This window comes from Sinocyclocheilus grahami, unplaced genomic scaffold, assembly GCF_001515645.1.
Source record: "Sinocyclocheilus grahami isolate Dianchi unplaced genomic scaffold, SAMN03320097.WGS_v1.1 scaffold269.1, whole genome shotgun sequence".
NCBI lineage: Eukaryota > Metazoa > Chordata > Actinopteri > Cypriniformes > Cyprinidae > Sinocyclocheilus > Sinocyclocheilus grahami.
Genome location: NW_015505448.1, coordinates 1,118,929 through 1,138,415, shown reverse-complemented (window position 1 = coordinate 1,138,415; position 19,487 = coordinate 1,118,929). Strand labels below are relative to the sequence as shown.

Here is a 19,487-nt window from a genome sequence, read left to right as displayed (position 1 = left end):
AAGTAATGCGTTACGTTACTTCTGCGTTACTTTTTAAATCTGGACAGGGCTTGCTTGTTTGATTTTAAAATAAAAAAGTGATATTTTTGGCAAATATAAAAGTCTGTTCACAGCAAAAGTGAAATGAATAAGCCTCAGGCTGAAGGGAAAGTAGATTTACGTCCATACAGTAGAATGCAGAAGAAGACATTTCAACACACTTCAGCAATAAAGAAAACACACAAATGTTTGTCTAGAGTCATTTGTGCTTATTAGTACGGTTGATTAGTACTGGATCAGCGAAGGTCAGAAGCAAAGACATTGGTTAATAGAATGGGATTAAATACATAAAGGATATTTGTGTTGTTTAACATTTAATTATTGCAGGTATGCGTCATATTCTGAGTTGCATTATTTTTATTCATTTTGACGAATACTGAATCTGTGTTTTTTTGTGAGTGAGATGAATTAATGCATATTCATATTTGTTTTAGAACTACAGTAACATCTTCTGATTTCTCTCAGCATGGGGACAGGGGAGCTGTCAGTTAATAAATTGGAAAAAAAACAAGTAACTTGCGTTACTTATTTGAAAAAGTAACTCAATTAAAAAGTAATGCGTTACTTTACTAGTTACTTGAAAAAAGTAATCTGATTACGTAACTCGCTACCCAACACTGATGAAGAGAATATTAACCATTGTACTCCAAGTGCTATCAAATGAAAATATCATCTGGAAATCAGAACAGAATAGAATAGCCATGCACTCGTTCATATTTACCTGAGCACATCGTCCTAGATCCGTTCTGCCCAGGAAGTGGAAGATCTTGAGCGCCAGCTCATAAGGCAACTCCACATCAAAGAATGGGATGTCATTCATCTCATTCTAAACGCATCAAATCCGGGTTTATTATTAACACAAACACAGTCAATATCTTGAACAGCTACATAACAGAAGCGTTACCAGGTCCTGAAGGAACTGCTCGAGTAGTTTCTGGCACTTGTTGCCTTTTTTGAGGGGCGCGTCTGTGTTGAGCGCCTCGCTCCAGGGAGCGCGTTTCCTTCGCGTCCGCTCCTGCTCGATTCTGTCCAGCAGAGGACCGCTTCTGCCGTCCAACAAACCCTCGGCGATCGACACGTACTGCGGCTGGTCTTTCGGCGTGAGCTGGCTTTGCTCGGACGCATTGCTCTGTTTCTCCCAAAAGCTCGCGCTCGCGCTCTGGTGAAGAGACGAGCTGTCTTTGCTGCTGGGATGCCCAAAATATCTCTCTTTGTCTTTACACGATGTCTTGGTATTTTTCTTTAACTCCTGTTTCCATCGCTCTCGGAAGGTCGAAAGCTCGTCCTCTTCCATTCCCATTGAATCACGTTGGGCTTGCATTCATTTTTAGAAACGTTATTTTCACACGACAGTCTTGTGGAACCCCGCTGCTGGCATCAAAACAAACAGCGATCCGACCGAGAAATGGCCTCGGCTGGAACATCGTGTTCACGCGGAACTGTTCCGCATGGCGCTTATTCTTCACCCGCCCACGCAATACAAGACAATACAAGGCAAAGGCTGTGTCTCAGAAACTAGTGAGCTGTCCACATAGACAGCATTTCGAGCGGAACCAGAGAACCTGCGATAACCGCTGCTGCCAGTCATTCTTGAGACATGGGACAAAACAGGGCCAGCAAGGGTAACTGCTATTAGGTTTAAAAATGCAAATATTTTTAAATGGCATGAGGGATTAATAATAGAATGTATTTAGCACAATTATCACCTTTAATTTAATTTTCTCATTATTATACCAAATCGATGTCCTCTCACTACATCTAACACAGCGTGTCCACAGAGAAGGGTTCATTCATATTCAATCAAATTGATCAAAATGTTTTTTTTTAATGATGAAAAAGAGCTTGTTTTATCAAAAGCAACACTTAATAATATGTCCTATCAAAGCAAGGTTGTGTTTTAATGACACATGCATGTTTCATAAGATTTTAAAGTTGCGTCCCCACTTTTTGTCAACACCGTCAGACATTCAATAAAATGTAATAGAATCAGGGACTATCAGCTGTCACTCTAAAGCAGCCCCTTGCCACAGTTCACCTCTGCAGAGCACAGCACTGTCAGACAGGCTCTGCTAGGTTTTAGTTTTAGAATATTTTCAATCCTAATGTTAATATTTCCTGTGTCAGAAATCTTCCAATTTCTGAGGAAATTATTTGAAATATTTCAATACTTTTATTTCCCTGAAGCAGGTTCCATTAGCGGGTTGAATGTCTTAGAAATTTTTTTTTTACCCTAAACCAAAATTTTAAAACAAACTGGCTAAAAAAAATGTTTGAAGGACAATTCAGTTTGGTTCTGGATTCCTAATATGATTTTCAAGAGTTTTTGCTTCCTTGTGATTTGAAGTCCACAAGGCTCCCTATGAAGCTTTCAAACTTCCATAAGCAGGCTTTAGACTCATGGAAGCGAATCTTTAAACACAATTTTCCCCCTCATATTATTTGGAATAATCAGTACGTTTTATCAGCTCGTAAATCTGTTTTCTTCCCTGATTGGTTCTCCAAGGGCATTGTGTTTATCTCCGATTTAATAAGCAACAGTGGAGACTTTTATGCTTATGTTGATTTTATTAATAAATATGGGATAAATTCTTCAAAACGGGACTATACTACTATTACAAATTCAAATTCCAAAGTCTTTTAAAATATATTGTAATTTTAAGTTGATTATCCCTCGATTGTTTATTCAAGGGGTTAATATTATGGATAATAAGTGTACAAACTAATTTTGAGAAAACTACTAATAATGCTTCATCTTTTAAAGCTCATGGAAAGTGGTTGGCACTTTATCCAAATGTTAATTTTCAGAAAGCATGGACAGTCCCAAACTAATTTTTATTTCATAATAAAATAAAAGAAGTTCATTTTAAAATGATTCATCATTATTACCCCTGCAACAAATATTTAAGTAAATGCATTCACAATCTTTCTCCACTGTTCTTTTTGCCAAGAAGAGGAAGAATCTCTTTCACATTTATTCTATTTCTGTCCTTATACTAAACAATTCTGGCTTCATGTTTCAGCATCTTTACTTCTTGTATTCTTTCGGCTGTGTAACATTTCAGCGGTTAAGGTTCTCTTCATTCTGTGGTTTCTGACAATAGGGAGCTAGAGGATGCCCTGGGCTTTATTTGCATGATGGGAAAATTCCACATTCGCAAAGCAAGATGCCTTCATTTTAAACCGAATTGTAAAATATTCACTTCTGATTTACTCATCACTTCAAAAAATCTCCTCTAATAAAAAAGCCTTAAAAACATCCAGTCTTATAAAAAACATTCATAAATAAGTTGTAACTTTTATGATTGTAAAATAATTGTATATTTGGTTACCTTTTAATTTTTTTGTATCCCCCATGTGTTTATGCGTATGCTTATGTTCCTGTTCTAATAATAAAAAAAAAGGTTCCATTAGCATCTAGCATCAACAACAACAAAAAAATAACATGGCTACTAACATGAACTCCATCGGTTTTGTGAAAGAAATGGCAAATTTGTCAACCCCGTCAGATGTCACCACCTTGAGATCTTGTGTTCCAGTGATATATCAAAATACTTCAATGTGACTCTTGAATAAAAGCTTTATAAACAATAACATACTGTTTGTTTTAATACAGTAATTGACTGATTCAGTGTATTTGATAGTTACAATTACTACAAATTCAGGTTTTCGTCACCTCCGTCAGTTGAATATTTTGATAATATTTCATTATGATATTTTATATTCGTTGTGGAATTGTTGGTCACATGTGAACGTGCAATCTGTCTGCTAACACGAGAATGTGTTTTTTTGAAATGTTAAAAACATCTTGAATGCTGTTAAAGATCAAGTTGAAATTATATTACACAGTCCAAGGTAAAAAAAAATGCAGATTTTGTTAAAAAAGAGAAAGGTTGGGAGGTTGTATCAAAGCATTGCTCAGTAGCTTAGTACATGTGAGATACATAAATGTAGTTTCATTTGTCTGAGTACAAGGTTTTATTTGTTTCAATTTTGCACCCTGTTTTGTCCCACTTCTCAAGAATGACTTAATGTAGCTATAGGAATGTTTGATACAAAATACTGTCATAGGCGTATAAATATACCCAAATATATTACATCACTGATTAATAAGACTCTAAAAAAACTAAAAACAATAACGGTTTATGTTTTATTTTTTTTACAAAATGTGTTTATTACTTAATATTGGTCAGCACATGATGTTACATCTCTGCCTAAATTAAATAATCACACCACGCACACAACTCTGTCTTCACTGTGTATTTTCACTTCTTTATCTCTAGACTCACCAGATTTATTTTTACCTGTCCCCAGCGCCCTCTAATGACCGATACTGGTAACAACCACACTCTAAAAAATGCTGGGTCAAATACAACCCAGTGCTGGGTAAAATAGTGACAAACCCAGCAATTGGGTTGTTTTGACCCAGCGGTTGGGTTACTACCCAGAAGGTTGGGTTAAACATTTAAACATGTTAAACATTTAACCCAACCGCTGGGTCAAAACAGCCCAATTGCTGGGTTTATCCCTATTTTACCCAGCACTGGGTTGCATTTAACCCAGCATTTTTTAGAGTGCACAGTAATCCTAATACATGACACATGGTGTACATTTTTATTATAAATACTGACAAAATATATTATTATTACTATTCTAAAAATGTATTATGAACTTATACAGCATTTATGTCACTGAAAGATTTCATTAGGTTTCATTACTAGCTCCTTATATTAAACTGTCACCACAGTTATTAAGCAGAAAGTCTTAAGCATGTAGATCAAATCTAGCTTATATTTTGTCTCATGTAGGCTATTTAATGCAGTAGCTATTTGTTGTCGTTTCTTCTGACAGGATTTAGGTGAAATTAAGTAAATTATGTTAAAACAATTCCAAATAGTATCGTTACAATTTGTGTGAACAAAGTTGACACGGTTGTAACATGGAAAAATGTATGCACAATTACAAAAAAAATGTAAAAAGTGCAATGTTGCTGAAGCTGTAGCAGGTGAAATATAAAAATATATTTAACCCTTTAACCGTCACTCACATTTTTTGAACATAGACGTGAAAGTGCATGGTCCAAACTTAAATTTGTATAATTCATGAACGAAAACATTTCGTAACATGATTTTGATGTACCATTTTCACGGTAATGCAACGTTTGATTTTAAAATGGTTTTCAAAGGATGAATTTTGAGATTCAAAGTTTTCAATTGATATATACTTCCTGATGATTTCTAAAGTGTGATGGAGAAAAAGGCAACAAAGACGACTTTTTGTGACAAAGGCCAGAACTCCTGTTACGATGTAGATTTGTCATAAATTAATCTATTACTTTTCCTGCATAACGTTTTACAAAAACATTGGTAAAATATCGATTTAGGAGTCTTAGACCTATCCAACGATATATAGTTTGTCATGATTAGATTAGGATTTAATTGTAATATAGTGAAGTAAACGTAGGCGTCCCACAGAGGGGACGGGTGACAGTTAAAGGGTTAAATATCTATACATTTAGTATTTTTAAGAGAAAAGTATGCCTAATTTATGTAATTAGGCGTATTATTTAGCTGTTACATTTTTAGAATGCCAGGACATTTTAAAACTTGTGATTTCAGTCTTTTAAAAGTAGTTTTTATATTTAAATAAAAATGCTAGGCTGTATGTGTGTCTTCAAGAACCCTTTAGAATAGAATGTCAATTTATGCACTTTTGTGTTCTATTGTGCATGGGCTCATAATGTCCAAAAAAAGTCACATGTATAATGCAAAAATTATCAAATGTATACTATCCATAAATTGTATAAAAAGCAATCTTTTCTGTTTTACTACACGTTTACTATTTTTCTTACTTCAGTGTATACGCTTGTCTAGGTATGTGTTTGAGACGCAGCAAATGTTTCCAAATCTCATCAATACAGTATCTGCTCACATCTGAATGAGCACAACCACCGCAACACATTCCAGACCACCCTCTTGTTGCAGGAAAGACAAAAGCGTGTGGTGCGAGAGAACAGGACAGTGAAGAGTTAACCATTACCGCTGCCTTTGGGGAGATGGTGATGTAAACCCTAAACCATGTGACACTTTAATAAATCATAGCGCCGACAGAAACAAACACACACTGTTCCATCGACAGCCGAACAAAACGCCATCCTCCACGCCTAAGCAAAGATTGCAGAGGGAAAGGAGACTAGCTAGAGCCCGCACGAGAGGAGACGATGTGCTGTCTGCCGGTGGAGCAGACTTTAGGCGCACTCGGAGATTCCGTGTGCGCCCACGGATGCGCTCCGCTGCCGTTTGCGCACCGACTGCGCTGGATCGGGGACCAGCTGGAGAAGAGATGGGCTGCAAACGACAAAAGCTCCGACGGTGGACGACGAGGAGGCGGCGGGGAAAACATCCTCAAAAGCATCCACATCGTGTGCACAGTCATTCAAGTAACGCTTCTGGTGTTTTTAGTCAAAAAGCGACACCTGTAGGTGAGACGAGGCTCTGCTGATCTACAGCAACAGGTAAGAATGAGCTCAAGAACATACGATTATCGGCCTTTTATATTGACATATGTACAGAAATGCTTTGTTTCTACGTAACACCTATTATATTGGAGTCAGATTGATGAAATGCATTAATAGCAATAATAATGTGTACTTTGTACGCTATCAAATTCCCTGTAAATAGAAGGTAGCACAATTGAATATGGTATAAGACATCATATTTCGTTTTCAGAAATGCACATATTGTATCAGAGATGCATGACTCCTCACTTCAGTGTGACCTTAATGGCATTTGACAGAAGTAAGCCCATGCAAATGTGAATAAATCAAACAAAGTGTCTACAAAGCTGTTCTTTCGGAAAGTTTGATCATTGAAGGTACATACAAAATATTGCGGGGGGAAAAGTACAAATTGCTCAATCCTTCATAAGTCATGAATTATTTATGAACAAATGCCCATTAAATGGAAGGTGCTAGCAGTTAAAACCTTGCCTGAGCTTTGATTCAAATGCAACTTTGCAATAATATAAAGGTGTGTTTTTGTATTATGACTTTTAAACCCACGACTTCTAAATAAAAATGTTAATTGGGCACCGATTTATTAAATCCACTTAAAAAAAAATTATATTCTTTTCTTTATTTACCTAAAATAAAATATATTTTATTATAATAAAATATGCATTGTTCAAATAAAATATATTATTAAATATAAATCTTAACCATATATATTATTAAAGATTTATATTTAATAAATTAATTAACTGAATGAACTTTTTGCCCATTTTGGATAAAAATGGCCCATAAAGACTTAACATCTGTGCACTGATAAATAATGCAATCTCAGCTTAATTCCCATTTTTTCCCCTCCATTAGATCTTCAGATTCTCCTGGGATGATCCGCTCCAGATTTACTGGAGAGGAGAAGGTGCCGATCACGTCTGCACTCTGTAGAAACTTGCCATGCAAACAGTGGGTTGATGTTTTCTCATCCATGTATATCACAACATCTGCAGTAGTGTTGTAACAGAAACACGCAAACACCAGACGCATCTGTGCTGTACATTACAAGCGTGCTGATCACTTTTCATAACGACCAATGCTTCATCCTGAAGTCTTCTTGATTATCTAAACACCACAAGCCAATGTCATAATGGTACACGTTTGTTTGGTTAGAAGTCTTAAGGTCAGTGCAGTCAAACCCACAGTGTCTCCTGGGAAACCTTTCAAAATAAAAGGCTGATGTCATTGTCCCTTGGCATTTGCAAGGAAAGTTTTCTACCACTATGGCAATAGGAGCCTTACTTCAACTTTGATGAGCTTACAGTTGAGTTTTTCTTGTTGTTGGTAAAAGTTGAGAGGGTGCTTCGGATATGCAAAAGCTGTAAATGACTAAAACACAATCAATCAAGGTCAATCTTCAGAGGAGAGCTACCAAAAACACTGCTACCAAAACCTCTCCTCTGCATGATGCACTGTAACATTTAGTTATAAGCTACTGTAAGTGACTATGCCATTCAATATCTGAGCTGTGATTTTGTTTCTTTGTTGTTTTGATGAGATATTTATTACTTTTGTTTGTCCTTTACACTGTACTCTTCTCAATGGAAAGCATATTTATACTGTAGAATGATTTTAAGTGTATTTGAACTTGATGTTTACAAATGAAGACAAATCTTTTTTTATAAAGGGCTTCTGGCTTGATTGTTTGTGTCAGTGTTAATATAGAAATGTGACATGAATGAGAGTTCATGCGAAATGTGAATCAAAGGGCATGCTACTGATGTTTACATAAGCTACAATCTTTTATAGTTTATGTTTCTACCGCGTGTTTTAAACATGTTTTACCTCTGCTATTTTGATATTGTGAATTTTGTCATTTATGAAAATAAAAGACTTTAAATATATACACGGAGAAGTCTTTTAAACGTCATTATGAAACAAATAGCCCTAGAAATGGGATTGAAAAATAACTTATTTTGTATTATTAATGTCATTATTTATCCAACATCAGTGTTTTTAACATATTACTTTTGTAACATTTTATATAAACAACAAACCAATGAGATAATTATAAAGTGATTTTACCACAGTTAACTTGGGTTATCTTACCGCTTTAAATTTGCTATAAAGCTTGTGACATCTGGTTGTGTCTTTTTGCTTTAATAAACAATTTAGACCTTTACAAAAATTTATAAGACTGACTCCAGATTAAAGGAATAATTCACACACAAAAAATGTCTGAAAATGTACTCACCCTCAGGCCATGCAAGATGTAGTTGAGTTTGTTTCTTCATCAGAACAGATTTGGAGAAATATAGCATTACACTTGCTCACCAATGGATCCTCTGCAGTGAATGGGTGCCGTCAGAATGAGAGTCCAAACAGCTGATGAAAACATCACAGTAATCCACATGACTCCAGTCATGAAAAGCTTCAAGTGAAAAGCTGTATGTTTATAAGAAACAAATCCATCATTAAGGCGTCTTTAAATTTAAACCGTTGCTTCTGGCCAAAATAAGAGTCCATAAAAATAACACTTCCTCCAGGAAAAAAATAATAATAAATGAATTCCCTGTCATCCTCTCAAATCAAAATCCACAACCATATTTGTTTAGAACTGTTTTTGCTTGTAAACGGTGCTTGATCTGTGCATACTTCTCTCTTGATTCAGATTAGATGACTTTTTCACTGCAGAAAGCAATATTATGGATAGAGGACTCGTATTTTAGCTGGAAGCAACAGTTTAACACTAAAATATCTTAATGGTGTAATTTGTTTTTTATAAACACTCAGCTTTTCACTTCACCACATGTTAATTGATGGACTGGAGTGGTGTGGATTACTTGTGGATTATTGTGATGTGTTTATCAGCTGTTTGGACTCTCGTTCTGACGGCACCCATTCACTGCAGAGGATCCATTAGTGAGCAAGTGATGTAATGCTAATTTCTCCAAATCTGTTCAGATGAAGAAACAAACTCATCTACATCCTATATGGCCTGTAGTTTTTTAGCTGAGTATTTTATGCAAATTGTCATTTTTGGGTGAACTATTCCTTTAAGTTTAATAGCTTGAATAAGCAACAACAACAAAAAAGTGTTACAAAACAGTCGGTTATCATGCTTACTTAATAATATTAAAAACCCGTAACACGTAAAAAAGTTTTACGTGTTGAAAAGTAGGCATAAGAAGACAAAGAAACACTTATCTCTTATCAGACATAATGTAATGGTGCACTTGTTCATTACATTCAATGACGTAACATATCGTCACACTTCCCATTATACAACATTACAAACAGGATCATTTTATGCATATTTTATCTGATTCTAGTGGACCTGAAAACCTTCATCAATCAGCTGGGTCTCCATTCAGTAGATCTGAAAGTGTGCTGATGTTGTGCCGTCCTTCCAGTTGCGTGGAGTTTCGACCACCGCTGACCGACACAACGGACACGTTCTCTCACGGTCAAACCACAGGCATAAACACTCCTCACAGAACACATGCTGCAGAAAGACAACATATTTAAAGTCCCCATGAAGTTTTTTGGGTGTTAGTATCAATATGTTAGTCTTAAGGTTATCTATAAGGCAGTGTGCTCCAAAACAGTGACAAAATTCGCATTTAGAAGATATAAGCATTCAAAGCTCGCAGTTCGTCACTTCCGCCAAAACGGCTCAAAACGGCTTTTTGACGTCACATCGTACTTCAGCTTCTCATCAATAACGCTAAGTGTTTCTAATGGTGCGTTCAAGTCATGTCGGATAGATCGTATTTACGAGTTGAGCGCACATGAACGCCACCACAAAGTCGTTATTACGAGTGGGGAAACTCGAAATTTTCTTTAAGCCCCGAGTTTCCGAGTTGGGGGCGTGTCAATGAGAAACATGGCGGAATCGATGGATGCAACGTCTGTAGTTGACGGTAAATTTTTGTTTAAATTGATAGTTTAGTTGTCCTATAAACTTAAATTGGTCATGTTCTTGTTACGCAGCTAGTTAATGAAATCCAGAAAAAAAAAAAAATGCAGACCCTGTTGTATTTTCTTGTAATTTATTAAAAGAAGGTACACCGCCATCTTGTGCCGACTAAACTGACTTGAACGCACCTGACGTCGTAATTACGACTTGTCAACTCGTAAGTACGAACGTCCCAGGAGGACTTGAACGCAGCATAAGCATTTCAGGGGACCTTTAAGACACATTTACACATAGGAACTCCTTCAATACTGTTTAAACAACATCCCAGGATGCTACTCATGAAGTTGGAAGTGTGCAGATCTGGGGTGCTTCAGATCATTTGTGATCATTAATAGTTTTGAATGGCCTTGTACTGTTAGTGGAATCAAATAAAAGTGTCAGCTAAATAATTATTGTCATCATAAATTCATTGTGGTCTGAGGCTGCTGTCCTGAATCACATCCTGGTTTATTTGAAAGTTTAAAGGTCTCTTACCTGACAGAGCAGTGCGATTGGCTCTCTAAACTCAGCCTGGCAGATCGCACACACATCCCCGGCCTCACTGCACTGCTGAACACTGGCTCTCGTACCGTAACTCTGTGAAACACATGCATGTATCATAAAGGGTGCATTTAAATGATCAAAAATACAGTAAAAACAGTAATATTGTGAAATATTATTACCATTTAAAAGAACTGTTTTCTATTTGAATATATTTTAATATGTTATTTATTCCTGTGATGCTAAACTGAATTTTCAGCATCATTACTCCGGTCTTCAGTGTCACATGATCCTTCAGAAATCATGAAAATATGCTGATGCCTAGGAGAATACAGCACTCACCTGTGAGCTACAGAGAATGACGAATGCTTTCCGAATACCAGATATTCTTCCACACAAATCAAATGACTGGAACAGAAGAATACAGCAAATGTAACTCCACACACACAAGCACACACACACACACACAGAAAAGATTACCTGAATAATGAGCTCTGAAAAAGACATTTTGAAAAGCTCTGAAGTGCAACACCAAATTCTTTTCATAAAGGCCCTTTTTGAAAAGGTATGGGGGGGGGGAAATGCTCTAAAAAAAAAAAGAATACATTTTTGGAAGAGGTAAAACCAGATAGACTACCTTACAAAGACTGTAGATGATAATCAGCGTTGCCCCGAGGAAGTAGCTGCTGGATGGATCTTCACCCATGATGTACTTGTACCACAGCTGGATGGGAACCAAAGCTCTGAAGAGTTGACTCAGCTCCTCTATGAGCAGATAAAATTTCCCCTGCAAAGTCACACACACATACAGATCTACATCCAAACCTCTCAACTTAACCGTTGGTCAAGGCTCCAGCCTGATATGAAAGAATTCTTCTGCAGTGGTAGAGCAGCTCAGACATCAGACGATCCACAAAGGCTTAAAAAGATCCAAATCAAACAAAAGAGCCATTATAAAGATTAGTGTTTCTATATTTCCCCATCTCTAACCATTGTGTCGTAAAATGCTATACTGTGTATTTTAGCAAATCGGAAACATTGTTTTGAACATTCAGCATCCTGACCTGGACCAGAACTATCTGTTCAACAATAAAAATAATCATAATCATAATAATAATAATAATTATTTCCCCCCCAAAAAAGTTTATTAATTCATACAGGCAGCTCACCATAATTAAAAATCAGTAATCTGAAACAACATACTTATTATAAAAACCCATCATTCATGAAAATTGTGGTCTAAATATATGTTTTAATAATTCAAAACATTAATATTATCATTATTATTATCCACTAAATCTTTATCAGATAAAACTGCTAGCATAACAATAATCATTTAAATGTATTATTCTTATTAATGAATGTTTATCAGATAAAACTTTTAAATTATTAATATTAGTAGTAGTATTTTCCAGAAAATGTTTATTAAATCATACACACACACATCATAAAAATTAATAAATATGCTTGTTATATAATCTATCATATTCATGAAGCTTGTGGGATAAATGTGTGGTTTGCCCACTGGATAAAACAGCTAGCATAATAATATAATACAAATAATTGTAATTATAATTCTAATATTTACATCTTTATAAAATCAAATCGGCTAATTTCACTATGATGCTTGTAAGACTTCCAGTTATGGCGGCCAACTGTTTAACAATATCTTTACAAACTGATCGATACGCAAGCTCTGGCATGAGACGACAGCACTGAAACCATCCACACATCCTTCCTCTAGCTGAATTTGAACAAGAGCCCAGTCTCATCTCATCTGTTCATTCATTAACTGTGAACATCTTACCCTCAAGCTTTAAAGATGCTGTGACATGGAGGGGGGGAGGGGTGTTCTTCTATCGAAATATGGCCACAGTCCAGCGCTCTGCACTCTCCTGGCAATTTTACCGCATGGCAAACAAAACTGGCAGAAAAGCAGTACACCTGCTACCCACATAAAATATAACAAGTCCACCCTTCCCAAACCCTAATCAGTACATTATGAAAGTAGCGAGATAACTGTAAAACTCATCTAATTTCAGGGTCAAAGGGCAACACTCAATGCTTTCACGCTGAGTGACGAACATGACAAAACTAGAAGGCTTCAAATATAACCAACAAAGCTTCTTGCTTGAAGCACAGACAAAATATCAAGAAAAAAAACAATGCACCTGATGTTTAAATTACATCGTAAAGCATGCTCCCATCGTGAATTCTCTTCTTTAACAGTTATCGAAAATTACATTTCATAATACTCTATTCTAGGCTTTTTTAGTTGGGTTTAGCTCCTCTGCAAACGCCAAAGTGACCTGTAACGGTCAGTTTATGCTTTCGCTGTCTCATTATGAATGTGGATGAACGTGTGGCTCATATGAAGTGGGTTTTGATCAAACTGCCTAAAATCAGCTCTGAAAACACTGAATATGAAAGGACCGACAACTTCAAAATTTGAAATAGTTATTACAGCAAAATCTACTGTGATGATAGACAGTAACAGGGAGAAGAGTATTTATTGTGTTTTGATATTTATAGCTATTTTTGTAATAGGTTGGAAATATAAACAATAATGGATGTTAATTATAAAATTACATTCAAATCAATAATTGTTTACATTTCTAACATATTTTGATAAAAAAAAAATCTTTCACTTTGTAAAGATGAAATAAGTGAAAAAAATCCCCTAAACTGTTGCAAGGATAAGAGTCATCTACATCTCACATTAACGGCCTAGTAACCACTCAGAACACCCTAGCAACCTCAGCGACCAATGAAAAAAACAGGTAAGCAACAATCATATTTTCATTAGAAAAATTCAAAACAATGCACTGTATAGATTTTATATAATAAATTGTTTAAAAAAAAGTTTACTAACTATTTCTATTTCAAATAAATGCTGTTCTTTTAACTTTCTATTCATCAAAGAAAATAAAAATCACTTTCCACAAAAATATTAAGCAGCACAACTGTTCTCAACACTAATAATAATAATAACAAATCAGCATATAAGAACAATTTCTGAAGGATCATGTGAAACTGAAAATTCAGCTTTGCATCACAGGAATAAATAACATTTTAAAATATTTCTGTTTTTAATGTATTTTTTATTAGATCATTCCAGCCTCGGTGATCATACGAGGTTTATTTTAAAAACACTGAACAAAATTCCCAACCCCAAACTTTTGAACAATAGTGTATGAATAATAAATCAAATGTATGATTATTATTATTATTCACAAAGGTCTGTGTATCTCAATCTGGTCAATTCTGGTTAATTACTAATCCTGGTTCCACAATTATCTTGTGAATCTCCAGACGAACGCCAAGTCGTGATCACCCACATCAAGTGCTGACGGCCTGACACTAGTCACAGCACAGGATGCATAATGACTTGTTGGACTCCACCTGACAGCGATTAATCACCCTGTTGGGGTGCTTGCTAGCTGACTGACGGAGATCTGTAACCTCTGAACGCAAGCAATTCATCTTAGCCAGAGTCCCTGCAGCCCTGTACTCGCTCACACTTAACGATTAGACAAACTGGAGCTGGAATCCTTCCAACTACTGAAAAGTTGGGCCAACTGCATCATGGGGGAGCAGCAGATTTCCTCTTAGTCTTAACAGCCGTGTCCGTGATTTCAAAACAACAATGAAGAAAACAATTATCAAACACGCGAGGAGGTCCTCAGGGTGGGAAACGGTTTCAGTTATCAAAGGGCAACATGAGATTTTTTTATTACTTTTTTATTTTGCATCTGTTTCTCATATTGGAGGCTTGGGTTTGAATCTGATGCTCATTCCCCAGCTCTACTCTCCATCAGTTTCAATTCACAAAATTCTGCATTCAAGTCTTACAACAAGTGGTACAAGTGATAGTATTTATACTTTTTTTCAGTTCAGAATTGAATATCAAATTGATATTGTTCATAATCAAGTCTTATGAAGAAACACTATCAAGCTTTGCAGAAAATAATACTCAATTAGCCAGTTAATGAAGCAACAAGCTTGTGCAAAAAATATATATTATAAATTAATATACATGTATGTATACATGTATATATATATATCAGGGCTGTCAGTCGATTAAAATGTTTAATCTAATTAATCACAGGGTGATGCGATTAATTAATCTTATTAATCGCAAACTAAACTTGGCTGTGAAAATACCCCCAAGAGATAATTTAAAGCTATTATTGTGTTAAATGTTTTTTATTAATGCAATGAAATGACCAAAACAGATGACACAATTAATTAATTAACTAATTTTTGGTGAAATATCCCTTTAATTTTTTTTATTTATTTATGTATTAGTATTATTTTTTTAATAAATGAAATGATACTCTAAAGAAGAAACTAAAACTACCAGCAGGTGGCGGTAAATTCGTTCAAATGGCTGATTCATTCAGGAATGAAGTAAAGGGCTTTCTCTATGAGTGCTTCTCAAACGGAAGGCTGCGTCCTTCCTAGTTCAGTCCTTCAGAGTCTTGTAGGCTAGAGTCCTCCTCGGCATTAAAGGGGTCATTTGACATTGCTAAAAAAGAACATTATTTTGTGTATTTGGTGTAATGAAATGTGTTTCTGCGGTTTAAGGTTAAAAAACACATTATTTTCCACATACTGTACATTATTGTTTCTCCTCTATGCCCCTCCTTTCTGAAACGCGTCGATTTGAATGGCCTTTGAATCATTTGGTTCACGCGATTCGTTCAAAACACGGATTCATTCAGAAATTAATCAACGCTGTGTTGCTCAGACACACAACAGTTCTGCTTTATATAGAAAATATCTTTGTTGGCAAAATTGAACAAAAACACACAATATTGTATTTAAAATATAACACAATATTAACTTTTTATTTACTGAACTGTTGTATAAAATCACATTTAATCTCGTGATATTCGGGACAAAATCATCACTCGTGTGGTATTACTCTAGCTCAGGGTTCTTCAAATCTTGCCCTGGAGGGCCAATGCGCTGCAGAGTTTAGCTTCAACCCTGATCAAACTCACCTACCTGTGATTTTCTAATGATCCTGAAGACACTGATTAGTATGGTCAGGTGCGTTTGATTAGGTTTAGAGCTAAACTCTGCAGAAAAGTGGATCTCATGGGCCAGATTTGAGGATCCCTGCTCTAGCTGCTCGTGTGATATCGCTTATCATATGATATAAATATGAGACAAAAACTCATACAGGAGCATTTTGCCCCAATATCTTGAATTTTAGGGCATAACTTTGTTTATGGAGTAGTTGCCCTGCATCATATTTGTGAACAGTCAGCTGTATGAATTGTAAGATGACGTACAGGTCTGGGGGCAGGGGCCAGTGCATTAACTGCATTAAAATATTTTAATCGCGTTATCTTTTTCATAACTAATTAATTAAGTTAACGCGTTAAACTGACAGCCCTAATATATATATATATATATATATATACAGTCTTGCTTCTCCAATCTTTTTGCATTCTATCTATTTGTTTTCATTTATTTATTATACAATTATAATAAAAGACTTTCTGACTTCTAACTTCTTCTGATTAACAAAAGCAAAAATGGCCTCTAACACTAGCTTGCTCTATTCTTTTTCTATTTTATCGGTTTTCTTTTTATTTATTATATGATTTAAAAAAAAACTTGCTACGTGTACTGCATTAAGCTAACTGAGACTTGTTATAGCACTTGCATATCATTGCTCTTTTGTTGATTTTGATTGCTTCCATTGTCCTCATTTGTAAGTCGCTTTGGATAAAAGCGTCTGCTAAACGTCTAAATGTAAATGTAAATATATATATATACACACACACACACACACACACACATTTCCCATTATTCTCTGAATAAACTACAGAAGACACCACTTGTTGCTCATTAAACAAAATAAAAATGAATAAATACTAAATTAAACTAAATTAAAAAAAATATTAAAATTATTAAAAAAGGAGCTTTGACAATAAGTGAAAAAGAGTGAAAGAAATATGAATTTGTAATGTTCAGTCTTCAGTGTCACATGATCCTTCAGAAATCATTCTAATATACTGATTTGTTGCTCAAGAAACATTTCTTATTATCTTTATTATTCTTATTATTAGTGGTATTCTTATTATTACTACTGTTGAAAACAAACAAACAAACAAATATTTTGTGGAAACCATTATACTTGTTTTCAGGATTTTTTAAAAGATAATATTTATTTATTTTGATTTATTTGTTGTTGTTTTTTTTGTAAAAATTATAAATGTCTTTACTTTGATCAATTTAACACATTCTTACTAAATAAAAGCATTAATTTATTTCAAATACAAATTATTTCTTACTAACCCCAGCATCTGAATGGTAGTATATCAACAAATATTCTTGCATATCAGATATAAGTATATCAGTAAACAGTATTACAAGTGGACTATTCTGCCAACGGTAAGTTAAAATAAAATAAAATATCATTTTCTATGTGCCTATATTGGTAGGGAACAAGGCAGGTCACTAGGTTTCTCAGTCCTCATATCCGTGTGCACTGAAGTGTTATGGACAGTGTGAGTTCATACTGACATGCACAGGCTTGCTGCTGCGATTATGCAAGAGGTTATACCGACATCTATGGATACATGTGTATGTGTTGTGTCTTTGTAGCTGTGGAGATGCTGGGCATGGAGAATCAGCGGAAAGCCTGACACATTGACCATGACATCATTGCCTGAAAGTGTGCCACCTGGGCATGATACAAGAGGTGGAAAGTGTGTGTTTGGTTTCAGGGGGTGGGTATGGAGATGACTGGGGGTAAGTTCCTGGAACAGAGCTTCAGAGGAACTGAAACCATGCGCAAGTCAGATTATCCTGGCAGCTGCGGATGCAAAGTGTGTGTTTGAGTCAAACAAATGGTTTGGAGTGGGTTGCATATGTTTGATTCTTCAATATTAGAGAGCGCGATGTGTTTACAGATCGGCTCCTGCTGTAATAGACTCATACTGTCACTCCAATGAATGTGTGATTGTGTAAGAGAGTGTGTGTGTGTGTTCCTCAGAGAGGTGACCTCATCCTAGCCCCAGTGGGCCAATGAGCTCACATAGTGCCTTCCAAGCAGCCAACCACGCAAGGCATGGTGACACGGCACACTATTTTGTTTCTTTTCCCATTGCCAGTTGCACCCAGTTTGAACTGGTGCCTTTAAACTGACTGAAGCTACCTGGGATTTCCTCCCTGATCACAATCTCTCATCACAGTAAAACTTTAAAGGGGTCATATGATGCGATTTCAAGTTTTCCTTTATTTTTGGAGCAGACTGCGCTTGTCAAAGGAGGGGGCTTTGTTGAAAATGACGTGTTTGAGAGAGGCATGGCATAGAGGACCTACAATAATGTACAGCTTGTCAACATATTCTGTTACACCAAATAACGATCTTTAAAATAGCATCATATGACTCCTTTAAAACATGGAGACTGCAGGGATCCAATACAGTTAGAATGAACCTGCATGTTTGAATCAAGCAGTTTTATTCAGGGTTTCTGCAGGATTTTTAAGCTCAAATTTAAGACTTTTTAAGACCTTTTTTAAGACCTACACAAATAAAATTAATACCATATGAGCGGGGTAGGGCAATGTAGTACCATATTAACCTGTAAAATTACTGTAAAAAGCATAATTTACAGTTCAGATACAAGTTTTCACAAAAACAAAGTTTTATCAAATGATAACCTTTACATTTCAGCCTTTAAACCATTGTTAAGAAAATGGATGAGTCAAAAGTATGAATTATTATATTACATAATTATTATCAATAAATTATTATATAAATTAAATAACATAAATTAGGGGTGTGCGAAATTGACAAAAAATTATATCTCTATAATATTCTGGGATTTTATCGATAACGATAATTAGACGATATTTTGCTGAGTGTGTTATTGTGCTGATATCTTAAAGGGGTCATATGATGCGATTTCATTTTTTCCTTTCTCTTTGGAGTTTTACAAGCTCTTGGTGCATAAAGAAGATCTGTAAATTTGCAAAGACTAAAGTCTCAAATCCAAAGAGATATTCTTTATAAAAGTTAAGAGTTAACCACGCCTACCTAAAACGGCTCGTTCGAACATGCCTACACACATCTACCTCACTATGTGGGAAGATTTGCATAATGCCGCCCAAATGTTCACGCAAAGAAAGAAGGCGTAACTTTTATTCTCGCTGTAGTATTGTTGTTGCCGTCGCTGCCATGTCCTGAAGACGCTGTGTGTTTCGTTGTGAAAGCGAAACTACTTTGTTTGGTCTTCCAAAAGAGGACGATATCCGCTTCGTCATGCCTGGAGCTGATCCGTGCTGGTCGCTGAGGGAATACATCAACTTAGTGCTGTGGATCGCCGGATCGGCTTTCACCGTTTTCACCGCTCCTTCGCCGGGACCGCCGTTCTCGACCCCGCCGCCTCAGCTCACTCTTGTCCGGCTTTTGCTCACGCTAGGCCGCTGTGTTTTTCGTTGTGAAAGCGAAACTACTTTGATTGGTCTTCCAAA

The 19,487-nt window shown here is 35.8% G+C and overlaps 2 protein-coding genes across 4 annotated transcripts in view; both read right to left on the bottom strand.

Annotated features, from left to right (window-relative positions):
* fbxw8 (F-box and WD repeat domain containing 8) overlaps window positions 1-1,601 on the bottom strand; it is a 12,970-nt gene extending 11,369 nt beyond the window's left edge. The window contains exons 1-2 of the mRNA XM_016291289.1: window positions 944-1,601; window positions 761-865 (exon numbers count right to left, since the gene is read on the bottom strand). Coding sequence (XP_016146775.1) covers window positions 761-865; window positions 944-1,360 — 522 coding nt within the window. The 5' untranslated portion in view covers window positions 1,361-1,601. The remainder of the gene's footprint in view (window positions 1-760; window positions 866-943) is intronic.
* An 8,137-nt stretch (window positions 1,602-9,738) lies between these two features.
* Window positions 9,739-19,487, bottom strand: part of LOC107599619 (RING finger and transmembrane domain-containing protein 2-like) — a 24,369-nt gene continuing 14,620 nt past the window's right edge. For all 3 annotated transcript variants that reach the window (XM_016291273.1, XM_016291272.1, XM_016291271.1), the window contains 4 exons: window positions 11,629-11,778; window positions 11,334-11,399; window positions 10,986-11,087; window positions 9,739-10,037 (listed from right to left, as the gene is read on the bottom strand). In XM_016291273.1, coding sequence (XP_016146759.1) covers window positions 9,903-10,037; window positions 10,986-11,087; window positions 11,334-11,399; window positions 11,629-11,778 — 453 coding nt within the window. In that variant the 3' untranslated portion in view covers window positions 9,739-9,902. The remainder of the gene's footprint in view (window positions 10,038-10,985; window positions 11,088-11,333; window positions 11,400-11,628; window positions 11,779-19,487) is intronic.